Source organism: Phyllostomus hastatus, unplaced genomic scaffold (assembly GCF_019186645.2).
Source record: "Phyllostomus hastatus isolate PE091 unplaced genomic scaffold, TTU_PhHast_1.1 phas_contig_29, whole genome shotgun sequence".
Taxonomy (NCBI): Eukaryota; Metazoa; Chordata; class Mammalia; order Chiroptera; family Phyllostomidae; genus Phyllostomus; species Phyllostomus hastatus.
The window spans coordinates 47,733,059-47,749,972 of NW_025333835.1; the positions used below are offsets into that span (position 1 = coordinate 47,733,059).

Genomic DNA, 16,914 nt, shown 5'->3' on the forward strand with positions numbered 1-16,914 from the left:
TTAGAAAAAAGATTGCATGCAGATGCTTAACTGAAAATGCTCAGTTTTTTCCTCTAGTATGCAATTTTTGGGGGGAAGGCAAGAGACTCTAGTCGTAAATTTTGATGATTTTCAAATTCTGAGCGACAAGGTTATTAGAAAAAATAATGTTTCCTCTGGGTTTTGATGACTTTTATAAGATAGCTCATCATTTTAAAAGTTCTTATTTTCAAATATGCAGGGGTTGGCAAAAGTGGGTTTACATTTTATGTAAAAAATAATACAAAAATTAATAAAATAGTCCTGGCTGATGTGTCTCAGTGGATTGGGCACAGGCTGTGAACCAAAGGGTCACTAGTTCGATTCCCAGTCAGGGCACAGGCCTGAGTTGTGGGCCAGGTTCCCAGTGAGGGCCAGATGAGAGGCACCCACACAGTGATGTTTCTCTTCCTCTCTTCCTTCTCTCTCTAAAAATAAATAAATAAAATCTTAAAGAAAAAATATTTTAAAAAGTAAATAAAATAATACGAGAATAAAACTGTTTTGCATACTCACAACTGTAAACTTACTTTTTCCTACCCCAGGATAGTAAAAGCACACGGTATAAAGTGCAACAACTACAGGGAGGTGCGCACTGAACAGTAGAACCAGTTACCTAGTTCTGTGCTCAGGCCACCACTGGGACCGGTTTCTTGTGTGTTTGCCCAGAGATACTGTAGGATTATACAGACACATACGCTGTGTATTCTTTTTACACAAAAGATAACAGTATTGCACACACTCTCCGGGATCTTGCTTTTTTCACTGAAAGTAAGTGCTGGTGATCAGGTGTTGTCGTCGCCCAACCAGAGCCTGTGGGGCCGTCCCCAGGCCTCCGTGTGCGGCAGCGAAGCTCCAGGGGTCTCTGTCCTTCGGTGCCGCGCCTGCGAGCACGCGGGCTTTTGTATCACGGTTATTTCTGACACCCTCAGGCAGTGAGCGTCAGCCTTTATCATCTTATGGCACACGTAAACCAACTTTTAAGATTCTGCAGTGCACCAAAAGACGTATTTTTTTGCTGATCTCACAAAAAATAGTTATAACTTTCATTCACTGACAGCGGGTGGCTGCTGTTGTGTTGGCTGCTGTTATCGCCTTACCTGACAGTCTGAGGGGAGAGAGGTCCGTGCCCCTGACTCAGTAGTCGGGTGCTTCCTGTTTTAAAAGTTCTAGGGGCGTGCTGGTTGAAAATTGCTGCCCTGAGGTGTGAAACCTGTACATATTATACACAGAAATTCTAGCAGCGGTCATTGTTTTATCTCCCTTGTGATGAAAGGGAAACTCCATAACGATGCACCTGAGCCTAGTTTCTCGGTCGAGTGACCTGCAAGAATTCCCATCTGCGTCTCCCCCTCTCATCCTCTCGTCGCAGGTCTTGGTGCCTCTGGTCCTGCTGCAGCACATGCTGTCGGAGCTGGCGAGGCGCGGCCAGGAGCCCCTGAGTGCGCTGCTGCAGTTCGGGGTGACCTACCTGGAGGACCACGCGGCGGACTTCATCATCCAGCAGGGCGGCTGGGTATGTGCTGCGGCCGTAAACATCTGCTCTTTGAAAAAATTAAGCATAGATTTAATATCGTGAATATTATCATTTAATATCTTCTAATACTGATTGCATGACGACCCACGGAGAGGCTGGCCTAGAGTTTCAGTCAGACTGCTGCTGAGACTTTACGTGTAGTAAATTGACATGTGATATTTTTAAGTAGTACTCTTAAGTAGTTCTAATTATGAAGCATTTCATAGTAGCAAAAGATACGTAAATAACTAAGGGATGAGGAAATAAAATTGATCCATTATAAAGGGACGTAGCCAACACTTTGCAGTTTCCTTGTGTGTCCCGGCGCCATGTCTGCCTGGCTCTGCCTCCTTCGCAAGGGTAACTCCTGTTTCTTCTTCTTTTTTATCATTTAAACACGTGTTTTTGCATATATACACATAAACACATACCTATCCCTAGGTTTGTGTGTTTTGACCTTTATGTAACTAGTATCATACTACCTGTGTTCTTCTGTAACTTGCTTTTCACTCGGTAGTATGTTCTTGAGATTTACCTAGGCCATCCTTTTTAGACATTTTTATGCTAATTATCTCCCTCCTCCCCCATGAGATTTAACCTCACAGACACAGGCCCGTGTGCTGTGGTGTGTTGGAGGCCACAGCTGTTGAGACAGTGAGGTCTCCCCACCTCTCCAAACTAGTTTTGCCTCCTAACCTTCCCTGTGAAGAGTGCACAGTGCAGGTGGAGGTGTTGGCTCATGTTTGGTGTCCCATCGTGTGGATATTCCACAGCTTATTTGTTTATAATTTATTCCTCTGTCATCACCAGACATTTTCACTTTTTTGCTGTCACACTCTGTCATGAACATCCTTGCACCTAGGTGCCAGGGTTGCTCTGGGCCTGCACCTCAGAGTGGACTTCCCAGGTCCAGGCATACAGGTGTGTTCTGGCCGAAGTGTTCTTCAACTGACCTTTGTCCGCAGCATGTAAGAGTTTTTGTCACTGTATGTCTTTGCTAACATTTAATATTGTCAGATTTTTTAAAGTCGTTTTAAAAAATAAGATTACTTTGGAATAATTTTAGATTGATAAAAAAAAGTTATCAAGTGTTTCTCTATGCAATCTACACAGTTTTCCCTGGTTTAACATCATATGGCACCTTTGTCTAAATGACTGAGTTTCCATGTTGATTTCATACCCCGGAAATTTCTGGAGCTCTTGTATTAATTCTGATTGTTTATTTCTAGTTTTCCTTGGGTTTTCTACAGAGAAAACCCCGCACCGTCTGTGAACAGTGATAGTTTTCCCTTTGACAAGTTGTCTTTCTAAAACCACGGCACTTGCCAGGGTCTGGGGCCCGGCAGGAACAGCCGCGGAGGCCTCCTGGTCTGCCCCCTGGTGCGGAGACGCATGCCCTCGGTGCCCCCCCCCCCCCCCGCCACGCCAGTCTCGGTGGGCGAGGCTGGCCGGTCGGGTTTCCTATTCGGTCTCAGTGTGGAGGTGCTGGCTTCATACAAGAAGCTGGAATTAGGGAGAATTTTTCTCTACTCGGGAGCAGTTTATGTGAGACTGAAATGATTTGTGCCTTGTTTCCTAGAAAACCACCTGGTGTTCTCTCCAAGGGAAGGTTTCTGTTTTTTCTTGTCAGTTTTTGATGATATTTCTAGGATATGATCCTAGAAAATCTTCAGTTATGTTGGCATAGAGCTGCTTATAATACCCTTCTTTATCTTTATTCTCTTACCCTACTGACTTTTTAAAAATCATTTTATTTTGGAGAATTTCAAACACCTGTGAAAAAGACAGTGCAGCAGAACGGGCCCCCGTCACTGGGGCCCGGCAGTCATTGGCTCATTGCCAGTTACGCTTCATCCACGCTCTGCCTGCTCGCACTCTCTCTGTTCTTTATCCTCGCCTGAGGGTATGGTTTTAGAGAGGCGGGGGAAACACCAGTGTGAAGGGAGTGGCAGTTGGCTGCCTCCCGTGGGTGCTGGTCTGGGTATTGAACCCACAGACATACGGGACGACGCTCCCACCAGCTGAACCACATGGCCAGGGCACTTCCACTGTTAATATTATTTTGAAGCAAAATGCACACATCATATAATCTTATCTATAAAAATTTCAGTATGGGCCCTGGCTGGTGTGTCTCAGTGGATTGAGCACTGGCCTGCGAACCAGAGGGTCACCGGTTAAGTTCCCAGTCAGGGCATAGGCCTGGGTTGTGGGCCAGGTCCCCGTGTGAGAGGCAACCACACTCAAATGTTTCTCCCTCTCTTTTTCTCCCTTCCTTCCCCTCTCTAAAAATAAATTAAAATCTTAAAAAAAATAAAATTTTAAGAAGTTTCAGTATGGGTTTCTAAAGGCTCTCTAAACAATACCATTACTACATCAAAAAAAAATACTTTTTTCATATCAAATATCTTGTTAGTATTCAAATTTCTAAATGTCTCAAAACATCCTCTTTTTTTAATCTCTAACATAAGGAGTTATACTTCCCTTTGTATTTCTATTCTTAATTCCCTTTTTTGTTTTTATTAAAATAATTTTTTATTGGGCAGAATATATTTTTTTCTCATGTCTTGTTTTTGTTTGTTTAGTAACTAAATTCAAGCTTAGGGAAGTTGCCCTTTCTCTAGAAAATAAAAACCAAGCTATTTATGTCATTTACTAACCTTATCTTGTTTTAAAAGAGTGATGGTAGTTATCATGCAAGAGTAAGGTTTTTATAGGGTGGAGCAAAAGTAGGTTTGTAGTATTTGCACAGAAAGTAATACAGTAATTAATAATACGAGAATAACCTGTTTCACATACTCACAACTATAAACCTGCTTTTGCCCATGCGGCACTATGAATACTGGAAGTCAAGTCCTGTGTCGGTAAAAGACAACAGTGCTGTTGACAAAATTATAATTTGTTGGTGACCTTTGCAGAAAAGAGCCCTTGAAAATTTCTAAACAGGAGTAACCTCTGTGAGGAAATTCTGAAGTGTTTCACAAGCCGAAAAGGGAACAGGGTTAGTAAAATGCCTGCATGGGGCTTGAATCAAGTACTGGGGTGGGGACAGCCGCTGGGACTGGGACAGTAGACGCTGGGTGGCTGGGCGGGTCCCACTCGCTGAGTCTCTGGTTCAGGTGGGCTGCCCCCCTTCCCAGGCCCCTGCTTTCCGGGGTGGCCGGGGTGTGTGCAGGCCCGGCCTCAAGGAAGAGACCTGGAGTGAGCCCCTTAAGAGGTGCTGCAGAGAAAACACCCCCTTTCGTTACGGCCCACCCATCCTCACCCTCTTCTTTATTGTGACTTGTCTTTATTCATGGACACTGTTTTTACCAGTCATCGCAGACGGCCAGGCTCGTGGTTTGGGCGGATCGTGCCTCGTGCCAGCGCCAGTGCCAGTGCCAGCGCCAGCGAGGGAGCGGCTCCCAGCCAGTCGCACTCGGTGGACTCCCCACAGCAGGCACACGCAGAGACGGGGCGGGTGCCTGGTCGCCTGGGGCTGAAGTGGGGAACTAGGGGATGACCGCTACAGGTTTCTCATTTTGAAACCAGGGAAATGTTCAAGAATTCGAGAGTGGTGAAATGTTACTGCACAGCAGTGTGAATATGCTAAAACCCACGGAGTTGCACATCTAAAAATGGTGAATGTCAGGTTATGTGAATGGTACGGAGGTAGATGTCAGTACCAAAAAAAGAACCCCGTTCGGATAGCGTGTTCCTGCGCCCTGCCAGTTGCCTGGGAGACTCATGCAGGGGAAAGTCGGGAGGTTGGTCCCCCCCCCACTTGTTTCCCAGCTCACGCTGAGATGGTTGAGTGTCTGCTCATCTTGGGTTCCCAGGAGGTGGCAGAGCCCATTTATATCACATTCTTTTTTTAAAAATGGAACTAGATCTTTTTTGCTAAGTCATGACCACTGTGAAAAAAAATAACGTAAGACGCTTGCCTTGTGACCCTGTCCTCTGGCAGCAGCCCTGCGTTGGCTGGATGTAGAGCACTGTCGTTTCTAGAGGGACCGAGGTTTTCCGTTTTGTGGCGTCTCTCTCTGGAAGGAATGAGAGAGGAGGGAAAAGTTTAATTGCCAGGGAAGGGTATTATTTCAAGCTGCTCTTACTTTATTTTTTACTTCCATTAGTATTTAGTTTATCGTGAATTTTCTCCTGGGAAGTAAGTTTTTGTTCACTTTCTTCTGGGGTATCTTTTTCTTCTGTCCAACCTCCCTTCTGGTTTAGGGGCCATCACTCTTCTGTGGCATCATCTCCACGTGGCCGGGCGCTCTCCGAGCACTGCACTGCTCCCCTGGGAGCTTGTCCACCAGGGTGTGCTCGGGGCCAGAGAGTGTGCATCTGAACCCTCCCGTTCAGCATTCCCCACTGCATTTGCACGCATGCGCAGCAAGAAATCAGCACGGTTTTTGGGCCATTGACCCTGCTTCCAGCCCCACCGGTCGGACAGTGCACATCTGCCAACTCCACCAGTGTCAACAACAGAATGGCCATGTGGGTTCTGTGAAATGACATCCTTCAGATGCTTGGTGGCATTTCGAACATGCACACCTTTGATGGCCTAGAAAGTTTCAGGAGTGTTCTTGAAGTGAACACAAGGGTTTGAACCTCTCAATTTGCATGATTTTGTGGCATTACCTCTGAAAATGAATTGCCAAATCAATTTCTGAGGTTACCTCAGGCTGCTTACGGGCAGAGAGCTAGATGGCATTTAGAGCGGCCCCGCCCCCTCCTCATGCCTCCCGAAACAGCAGCGGTCAAAATGAAACGACGACAAAACCAACGATGAAAAATAGCATCATTTATCGAGTGCTTACTGTGTACAAGGCACTAGCTGAGCACTATAAATACTATATCTAGTTCTATGACAATTTTATTAAGTCATTCTCATTTTGTTTTTGAAGAAATTAAAGTTTTAAAAAAGTTAAGCAAGACATTCGTAACCGCATAGCTGGCACGTGATGGAAGTGGGATTCAAGCTACTTCTTATTTTACTACCAACACTGCCTTTTTTTTTTTTTTTTAACATCAACGAGTGGTTGCTTCTCACACATCCCCTACTGGGGGCACAACTTGAGTCACAACCCAGGCATGTGCCCTGACTGGGAATCAAACCAGCGACCCTTTGTTTTGTAGGCTAGCGCTCAATCCACTGAGCCACACCAGCCAGGGCCAAACACTGCATTTTTAATTACTGTGCTGGTTTGCCTTTCTGCTTATATTCATTGCTGGGCGATCTGATGCCTCTTCTTGAGATTGCAGCAGGATCAGGGTGAATGGGGGGCACTCAGAATGGTTGACATTATGGTCCTGTGATTTGCTTAGTTGTATTTCTGGCTTCCCTTTTTTGTGGAGTGGTTAGAGGGACTACTGATTTACGCTAGACCCTTAGTGTACACGGAAAGTTCCCGGTCTTTTTTCTTTTCTTTTTTTGATATATTTTATTGATTATGCTATTACAGTTGTCCCATTTCCCCCTTCACTCCCCTCACCCTGCCCACTCCCTCCCACCCACATTCCCCCCCTTTAGTTCATGTCCATGTGTCATAAGTTCTTTAGCTTCTACATTTCCCATACTATTCTTCCCCTCCCCCTGTCTATTTTCTACCTACCATCTATGCTACTTATTCTCTGTACCTTTTCTCCCTCTCTCCTCCCACTTCCCTGTTGCTAACCCTCCGTGTGATCTCCATTTCTGTGGTTCTGTTCCTGTTCTAGTTGTTGGCTTAGTTTGCTTTTGTTTTAGGTATGGTTTTTACTGAGAGTTTGATGTCTTTTTTTACTGTTCATATTTTTTATCTTCTTTTTCTTAGATAAGTCCCTTTAACATTTCATAAAATAAGGGCTTGGTGATGATGAACTTCTTTATCTGGGAAGCACTTTCTCTGCCCTTCCATTCTAAATGAAAGCTTTGCTGGATAGAGCAATCAGGGATGTAGGTCCTTGTCTTCCATGGCTTGGAATACTTCTTTCCAGCCCCTTCTTGCCTGCAAGGTCTCTTAACGTAGCCTGCATTTGTCCATCTAATTTATGACCAAAGTCAACCAATTCTGTGAGCATCCTGATCACCAGTGCTTTGAACTGTGCATCTGATAGGTTGGCTACCTCTCGGTCGCTTAAAAAAAACTGGCTCTGGGGCTTTTAATTCTGTTTGAGCCATCTTTTTTATTTTATTTTTTTTTACTTTGGTCTGGTCGCGCCTATTACGTATGAGGGGCGGAGCCTTAGGTGTTCACCAGGGCGGGGCACCTCAGTCGCTGGGTTGTGATGTTGTATGTGGGGGCGGGGTCTGAGAGAGCGATGGCGCCCGCTCCACGCTCTCTAGGACTTCAGTCCCCTTTGCTGCTTCCTACAAGCAACTTGGGCCTTTCTGGTGCTGGCTCCCGGGCGAGTGGGCTGTGCACTCTCTCGGACTCTGTGGGTTTCCCCAAGGAGCCTCCTGTGAGGCTGAGACAATCTCCCGGCCTCACCTTCCACAGGTGTTTTCAATCGGTGCCGTCAGGCCTTGCTTCCCGGCGCTGGGGCCCTGGGTTGCGCAGTCTGTGTCGCTGCCTGTTTTTGCCTGGTTTATCTGCGCGCAAAGGTGTGACTGCGGACAGCCAGCTGCCTTGCGAGCCTCACTGGGTCTGCTCGTTGCCTCCTGCGCCCGGGGTCTGCCCCCGAGCTTCTGAGGTCCGCCAACTGCCGTCTGCACCCTGCGCACCCGCGTCTGCCGGCCACCGCTTTTTCCTGCTGGGACCCCTCAACCCCTCGCCGTAGGCCTGCAACTCCGCCCCTCCTTACTGGTCTGGATGCCTGGTAGTCAGACTTCCGTTTGGTTAATTTCTCTCTGTTCTGATTGCTTTTTGTTTGTAAATTCTTGTTGTTCTTAGTTTTGGTTGCACGAGGAGGCACAGTGTGACTACCTATGCCTCCATCTTGGCCGGAAGTCCCGGTCTTGATTAAGGAGTAAAATTAATCTACTTGACATATGCTAGTCACACTCTCCGCAGCATTTGAGTACCATCCAGACTTTCTGTAAAACTCTGCATCTCTGACACTGGTTGGCTCTCTTCCTGTCTTTCTGATCGTGTCTAACTTCTGGGCTCCCCTAGCACCCTATGCACACACCTGTCTGAAATTTGATCACATTGAAGTTTGTTGCTGGTCATTTGTTTATTTTTAGAGAGAGGGGAAGGAAGGGAGAAAAAGAGAGGGAGAGAAACATCCGTGTGTGGTTGCCTCTCCCGCACCCCCTACTGGGGACCTGGCCTGCAACGAGGCCTGTGCCCTGACTGGGAACTGAACTGGGGACCCTTTGGTTTGCAGGCCGATGCTCAAACCACTGAGCCTGGCTGGTGCCAGGGCCACATGCCAGTCTTTACATCTAGACAGTGAATTTTTTACCAACACAAATTAGGTCTCATTCTTTTATGACTCTGGTGCCTAACACAGCACCTACTAGTCCATAGGCACACAGTGGGTCCTGTTAAACTAAGCTGTTAAATGTGAAAATGAAAACTGACACTATTTGCTTTTAGCAAGAGTCTCATTTCTGGTGTTCCTGATTGTTGTTTTGTAGCGAAGGCATCACGGAGTAGCCATTTCCCCTTTTCCTGTTGAGTGAAGTTCATATTGCTTAGTTCTGTCACATTCCTCCACAGTCCTGTCGGTTAAGTGAATTCCCTGTTCTTCTTCGAGTGAACTGCACACTAACCTAGGCTGCTTCCTGTTCCACTTTTCCTCGTCCTGTGGGTATTGTAGCTTCCGTGTGCCTTTCACCGTGCATGCTTCCCCGACCTTCAGGGGTCGGGGGATGTAGACACTGGTTCCCCCGTGACGCTTCCAGCCACCTCCCTGCCCTCTCCAGCCTGCACCAAAGAGTCATTTCTCCATCTGAGCTCTTTTTCTTTTAAAAGGTTTTATCTATTTATTTTTAGAGGAGAAGGGAGGGAGAGGGAGAGAAACATCAATGTGTGGTTGCTTCTCCCGTACCCCCTACTTGGGGGATCTGGTTCACAACCCAGGCACGCGCCCTGACTGGGAATCGAACCAGTGACCCTTTGGTTGGCAGGCTGGCACTCAGTCCACTGAGCCACACCAGCCAGGGCTCCGTCTGAACTCTTCATAGCGCTTCGGCCAGAACATAGCATTGTTTTTGTGCCCTACTAAGTCGTCAGTTCCTTGAGAGCAAGTTTCTTACCTTGTTTTCTCTGCTGGTTTGCATTAATTATTGCATTGAATATATATATATAAATTCAATTAAATGTGAATTAACTTTTTCATTTTTTAGCCTCAGGGAAACTAGTCAGAGGACCATCTCTTAAAAATTTTTCTCTGCATTGATCTATAAGTAAATGCGTTGAATCCAGAAAATGCTACAGGTTTAAACAATGTGTTGTGTTTATTCCTTTGCTCCAGATTTACAGTTATTTGAACTATGTTTACCATTCCTTGTGTTGACTCTCCTGCTCTTTTTCTAGGGCACTGTCTTCAGTCTTGAGTCCGAGGAGGAGGAGGACCCTGGCATCGTTGCCGAAGACAGCAATGACATTTACATCCTGCCCAGCGACAACTCTGGACAGGTCAGCCCTCCGGAGTCCCCCACTGTGACCACCTCCTGGCAGGCGGAGAGCTTACCGGTTTCCCTGTCTGCCAGCCAGAGCTGGCACACCGAGAGCCTCCCGGTGTCCCTGGGTCCCGAGTCCTGGCAGCAGATTGCCATGGACCCAGAAGAGGTCAAAAGCTTAGACAGCAACGGGGCTGGAGAGAAGAGTGAGAACAACTCCTCCAACTCCGACATCGTGCACGTGGAGAAGGAAGAGATCCCCGAGGGCGCTGGAGAGGCTGCCGAGGCTCCCGGAATCTTGTCAGCCAGGGGGCTGCCGGAAGCGTTTCCGGAAGCCCCTGCTCCCTCGCTTCCGAGGCTCACTGCCACCTCCTTGCTGCAGACGCGGGGGCCTGCAGAGATGACTGCTGTGGAGAAGGTTATTAGCCTGGCGCCCTCCTTGGCCGTAGAACCTGGCGAAGCAGAGGAGCAGGCGGTGCCTGCGCTGGAGCCCAAGGGAGCGCTGCGGAGTGAGGGGACGGAAGCAGGGCGAGGGCGTCTCCTGCCAGGGCCCTCCCCGAAGGGTGAGGAGAGGGCCCTGCCACCGGCCAGGGGCACAACTACGCTACTGTTTGGAGGGGCTGCCGCTGTCGCTGCCCTGGTGGTGGCGGTCGGGGTGGCGCTGGCTCTGAGGAAGAAATAGCACGTTTCTCAGGAGAGACAGCAAGGATGTTAGGTGTTGGCTGTGCTGAGTGGGAGCCGTCAGCAGCTGCCTGCATGACTGTGGAGCACGCTCCGGTCACCGGGCAGAAGGGTAGGGGGGTGGCAGTGCTCATGGGTGTCTGACTGTGAGTCCTGAGGGCCGGGGCTCAGGCTTGACTCTGGGTCTCAGGAGCGAGGTCCTCCGCTGGGCCCTGGTTACTCAGCCCCTGCACCAATGTTCTCTCGATAACTCTTCGCTGGGGGAGCTGTCTTGTGCATTGTAGAGTGTCTAGCACCACCCCTGGCCTCTGCCTGCTGAACACCACAGCACCCTCCCCCGGTCGTGACAGCCAAGTGTCCCCTGACATCACCAAATGCCCTCTGGGGGTGAGACTGCTCCCCCTGCAGAGCCTCAGCTTGGCGGGGGGGGGGGGGGTGACGTTGGAAGCCTCGGGATGGCAGTGCCCCTCAGCCACGACTGGTCCTGCCCTCAGACGCCCTCCTTCCTGATGCTCGTGCGCCCTCCTGCAGTCCTCCTCCTTGGCTCTTCTCACCTGCCTTTCGGTCCCGTCACGTGAGGGGGCTCCGCCCTATGTCTCAGGTGCCACCAGGCTCCCCTTCGCCCCAGGTGTCCTCCAGGGTCCACGGAGAGAGCGGCTGTGTTCTGCTCCCATCACGTCCCCGACTCTTCTCACAGCCTCACCTGGTAAAGACACTGCCCTCAGTCATGTTTCACAGAGAGGGGGACGCGCTCCCTCCCTGCCCAGGGGTGCTGTGCCGCGGCGGGTCACGGCTCACAGGCCCGTCCCATGGAGCCGATGGCTCACACAGCCTCTGGCCCTGCAGCTGTGGCCCGAGGGCGCACAGGGCCACTGTCTGGTGCCAGGGCCTCGGACTCAGTCCGCTTCCGGTCGGCCAGCTGGCTACCTGCAGTCCTTACCGACCACCCGAATCATAATTCTTATTAATAAATACAGAAAGTCTCCTAAATGTCATCGAAATAAAAGCTATGAAAAGAGAAGCTTGACTTTCCTGGTTACCCCCGAGTCTAGTTCGGCTCCTTCGCTGAACTCTGCACAGTCCAGTGCCGGCATGTGGAGCCAGACGGTCCTAGGTGGCATGTGCTGTTGCAAATCAGCATGGTTTTCTTCCTTCTGCCGACCCACCCCCACAGGGTGGGGAGGGGGTTCCCTCTCTGTGCCCAGGGGTCTCGGTGTCATGATGTGGGCACACCTGCCTGACACCAGTCATCTCAGATTTATCTTAGCAAGTGGAGCACATGACTTTTTAGATCCAGAAATTTGTGATAAAATTACCCGAATCACCAAAAGTTGATGTTTTAAATACACTTTCTTTTTTAAATTTATTTTTTAAAATTAAAACTTCTCTCTAAAGCAGTACTATGTAAAAGTTGGTCAAGCCCTGACTGGTGTGGCTCAGTGGGTTGAATGCTGGCCTGCAAACCAAAGGGTCACCAGTTCAATTCCCAGTTCAGGGCACATGCCTGGGTTGCAAGCCAGGTCCCCAGTGGGGGGCGCTCAAGAGGCACCCTCACATGGAGGTGTGTCTCCTCCTCTTTCTCCCGTCCCCTCTCTCTAAATCTTTAAAAATTGTGTCTGCACAGGGGAAGAGCAGGCTGGTGTATCACCTTGATTTTTCCTCCCTTTTATAATAAAATATTTTCTTTACATTGTTCACACTTTCAAACTCTGTCCTCAAGCCCACTGGCTGAGCACATTTCAGCACTAACAAACCAGGTTCATCTCCGAGTTGCCAGAGAGCAACCGGTGGCTTAGGATCTTTGGTGTCCCCGCTAACGCAAGGAACAGGAGGCGGGTGCCACGCTGCCCTGTGCCGCTGTATCCTCCCGCCTGTCGGACGGTGACACACAGAGTCCTTGGCCCGCCACGTTGTGCTGGGTCCTGGCAAATGGCTCTTCCTTCCTCTCCAGTCCTGAGCTCCTGAGCAGAAACGGGGTGCACCAGCACCCTGTTCTGTCTGTGTGGCCTTACCCCCGCCTCCCGCAGAGGTGGTGTCGAGAAGCTGCTCTGCAGAGCAGCTGTGAATTTTGCTATTAAGTTGAGAAAGTCACTTCTCACCTCCCCTTTCTCTTTGGTGGGAGTAGACAGTAGGCAGTAGAAAGCCATTCCTTCTTGCCCCTACTGAAGTAACATCTGAACCTAAGGTCAAAGGACGATTCAGAAGAAATCCACATGCTTAGAGAACTCAGATGCAGAATTAAGATCACTGTTCATCAGTCCTCATTCCTCGAACTCTCTTTGTCAGTCCACAACTCTTCTTAACTGCTCTGCTGGGTGGAAGGGTTTCTGGTAGCTTGGCAAAAAGCCAGTGACTGTTTCTTGAGAGAAATAACCCCAATTAAAGAATGCTAATTTATCCTTTATAATAAAATAATTACGAGCCCAGGGAAATCCGTTTCTGTAGTGTGCCTTAGGGGGCCCTCCGATCATCGTTGCCTTCTAGAAAGGAGGCTTTCTGGAGGAAGAACAACGACTTGAGCGTCCGTTTCCGACACTCGCCCCAGCGCCCCGCCCCCTCTGTGCCCGCCCGCCCGCAGCACTGCGGGGACAGCCCCCGCAGAGGTGCGGCGTGTGGAGCCGCCACCGCCCGCCCTTCGCTTCCTCGGCCCGCGCTCGCCGCCTCCGCCGGGGTCGGAGCCGTGCCTGCACCCGCCCTTCTCCCGGAGGGACGACCACCGGTGGGCGAATGTCAGGCCCGTAGAATGTTTAAATTATGTTAAGAGCTGTTTTATAGAAATAAAAGGTATTGCAGGTAAAAAAATTTCCTTCTCAACTTACTACGTCTTTCTGCACGACCCTGTCGCTCAAACAACGCGGGGCAGTGCGGCTCCCTCGGTTCACAGAAGCGGCGCCGCGGCGCCGGGGCGCGGGGCCTCCCCGCCTGCCAGTGACCCCGGGAGCTCGGCGGGGCGTGGGTTCGGGTTCAGGAGGCATACTTTGTACATATTAGAATATCCCTTTTCTTAAAAAAGTGTGGGTAATTGGCATTTTGGCAAACAGTTGAGCGTTTACTAAGTTTTCTGAAGTCGTCGAGCAGACGAAGGCGGTGAATTTTCCCGACTCCACGCTTTTCGAGTTCGCACGGCCTTCTGTGAGCGGCCCGAGCCCCGGGCCCGCCGAGCGGGGCTCCTTCGGACGCGTCGGGAGACGGCACAGCCTGGGAAGGGCTGCTCAGGGCCTTTCTTTTCTTTTCTTATTTTTTTAAAGATCTTTTTCTAGAGAGGGGAAGGGGAGGACTAAGCGAGGGAGAGAAGCATCCGTGTGTGCTTGCCTCTCACACGCCCCCAACGGGGACCCGGCCCGCTGCCCAGGCGTGTGTCCCGATTGGGAATCGAACCGGCGACCCCTTGGCCCGCGGGCCGGTGCTCGGAGCCACGCCAGCCGGCGCCCGTTCGCCGCCTTAGGTCACCTCGGCAGGGTATTTCCGTCTCCGCACCGGGCGCGGCGCCGTGACAGGAGTCTGCGCCGAGTGGTGTGAAAGCAGCGCCCGGCACCCCTTTCTCTCCCCTCCGTCCCGGCTGGTCCCCTGCCGGCGCCGAGGGCGGTGAGGCCCCCGGGACCCAGCCCCAGGCCCAAGGCTCGCGCGGCCGGAGGCTGACCGCAGGCGCCGCCCCGTGGCGGCCCCGGGAAGCGGGGTTGGAAACCGTGGCATTGCCGTCGGAGTGACGCGGCTCGTCTTTGCCTTCACGTAAAAGCGACCCGCGACGGTCAGCCAGGCCCTCAGCCCGGAGCGGAGTTCACGCGGCAGGAGCCCAGCTCGGCGCCGTGGCTCGGGCGGAGCCGCTCGCCCCCAAGGACGTCCGCCGGGCCTGGATCGCGCTGGCTCCCGGCCCTTCCCGCCCCCACCCCGGGGGCAGCTTTGGAGTGACTGACCCCTCAGGGCGCGCTGTGCAACGCTAGAAGTGGCTCGCTCACGGGCTAGTAGATCAAAACTCCCGCCACCTCAAAACGAGCGGCTTGCCGTCGGCCGGTGCGTCTCAGCGCGTCGAGCGCCGGCCCGCGCACACAGGGTCGGGCCGTTGGGCCCGGTCCCGGCACAGGCCTGCGTGTGCGCCAGGCCCCCAGTAGGGGGCGCGCGCGAGGAGCCACACGCCGCTGTTCCTCTCCCGCTCCCTCCCTCCCGCCCCCTGTCTAAACTAAAGACGTAAAATTAAAAAAAAAAAAAAAAAAGTAGTTTGTTGTCTCCTTTCCCAGGAAAAATGTAGCGTCTCCCCTGTTAAACAGTCTGCGGGACCCTGGTCGTGAGGCGGGAGACAGCAGGGAGGAGCGCTGAGACGGCGCGGCAGTTCCGCCCCGCGTCTGGCGTCCCGGTTGCCAGGAAACGGCCTCTCCGCACTCGGTGGGGAGCACGACTAGCAAACCCAGGCCCACCCGCTGACTCGGCAGCCCCGAGCCTGGCGGGGTAGCACTGCCGGGTGTTCCCGCATCACCGGAGACGCCGTGTTCGCAGGAAGGGACGGGAGCCCTCGAGATTCTGTGCAGCGTTTCCACCGTCTGGGAAGCACAGCCCCGGAACGGCTTCCGTCCCAAGGCCTGGCACGCGGGGGAGGGTCGCCGGTGCCCAAAGGAAAAAGCCCATAACACAGCTTTTTGTGGACCTCTGGCCGCTGTTTTACGAGGGGGTCCCCAGTGCTCCCAGGAAGAGCCCATAACTAACTTCGGAAAGTGGCCCGGTCGTCACTCACCGCCTCCTGTCGCATGTCTGTTTTACAACGAGACGGACAAAGGGGGTCTGGGGCAAGACGAGGACTCGGGCTAACAGACCCCCCACGCTCCTCACCCCCCGCCCCGACCGGGGAGTTTGGGGTCGTCGCGCCCCCCGGGAAAGCTGGCACCGCCTCTACCCACCAACCTGTGACTCTTCCCTCCGGCCCCGCCGACTGTGCCAGTCCTCCGAGCCAAAGGCTCTCCGCGGGCGCTCCCGGCGCTCCGGAACTCCGCCTGGCGCGCCGCCCGCGCCCCCTCCTCCCCGCGCCCGGGCCACTAACCGACCGGGGGCGCGCCGACAGACGGGCCCCCGCAGCTCTCCACACGCGGCGGCGGCGGGAAGAGCCAGGTCTCCGCCGTCCGCAGGTGCTCCTGGCGGCCCCAGCGGGAGCCGCGTGAGGACCCGGGCCGGGCCTTCGGGAAGGGCACGGGTTTTTTCCCGCCCGCCCGCGGTCCCCCGTCCGTCTTCCGTCTCCCTCTCTCGGCTGGACGTACCTTTCCGCAGCCGCTTCACTCCCGCCGCGAGAACGGCATCGCCGGCTCCAACGGCGGCCCAGTGACTGGACCCGAGCGGCGGCGGGGAACGGCTCGGAGTCGGAGTTCCGTTCCCGGGGGAGCGGCGGGGCGAGCGCGGTGGCGGCTGCGCGGAAACGAGGCTTGAGCATACCGGACCGGCTCGTCTCCTCAGCCCGAGAAGCCTCCTCGACCTGGGGGCGGCCGTCCCGGGGCGTCGGGGCCGTGGTCTCGCGAGCGCGCGGCCGGCGCAGAGCCGGGCCGCACGGCGCACTTCCGGCGTGTGCGCCGCGGCCGCGCAGCCCCCGGGGCTACTGGCCGGGCCGCCCGAACCCACCCGCCTTGCAGCTGCGCCAGCCCCTTTTGGGGAAGCCTTTTGTTTTTGTTGCCGTTTTTTAAACCCTCGGGCGAGGGTACGTTTGATTTCTAGAGGAAGTAGAGAAACGCCGTTCGGCTGCCTCTCCCACGCACCCCAGCGCCCTGGCCCCGGCCCTGACCGGGTGGCGGCCTTGCTTTATGAGCAGTCTGTCACACTGGAAACCTTTCCACCAAATCGTGCATTGAAATAGTGGCCTAATGGGTTCATTTAAGCAAAGCTGTGGCTGTTTTAGAGCTCTTTTCCATTAGTTTAGTCGACTGCTTGTATTTAAATTGTGCTTTCTGGCATAAAACCTCCCCTCCCCCCACTGGTGATGCAGGCATGGGCGGGAGTGTAGGTCCAATAAACGTGATTCAACTTATTTCAGCGGTGAAGGTCCACTCTAAAACACTCAATGCTAACTTACTGGAAATTTTTTCCCTAACGACGGCCTTCACACTGCGAGGCAACAACTATTTGCTTTTAGTATTTGCAACATGTACCAGATTGTGCCCTAGCCCCGTGGTGTGTTTTTAATGCTGAATGTCTTGTT

General features: G+C 52.4%; 1 protein-coding gene and 1 long non-coding RNA gene across 6 annotated transcripts in view; one reads left to right on the forward strand and one right to left on the reverse strand.

The window, feature by feature from the left end:
• BCL2L13 (BCL2 like 13) overlaps positions 1-13,544 on the forward strand; it is a 46,240-nt gene extending 32,696 nt beyond the window's left edge. For 4 of the 5 annotated variants that reach the window (XM_045839026.1, XM_045839029.1, XM_045839027.1 and 1 more), the window contains 2 exons: positions 1,391-1,534; positions 9,976-13,544. In XM_045839026.1, the coding sequence (XP_045694982.1) occupies positions 1,391-1,534; positions 9,976-10,743 (912 nt within the window). In that variant the 3' untranslated portion in view covers positions 10,744-13,544. The remainder of the gene's footprint in view (positions 1-1,390; positions 1,535-9,975) is intronic. The other variant, XR_006785698.1, reaches the window with a different exon arrangement.
• LOC123818776 lies at positions 11,318-16,869 on the reverse strand. Its single transcript, XR_006785699.1, has 2 exons — positions 15,986-16,869; positions 11,318-11,445 (listed from the first exon to the last, which is right to left on the reverse strand). It is a non-coding gene; the product is annotated as an uncharacterized LOC123818776 (long non-coding RNA).
• Between the last annotated feature and the right edge of the window lie 45 nt (positions 16,870-16,914).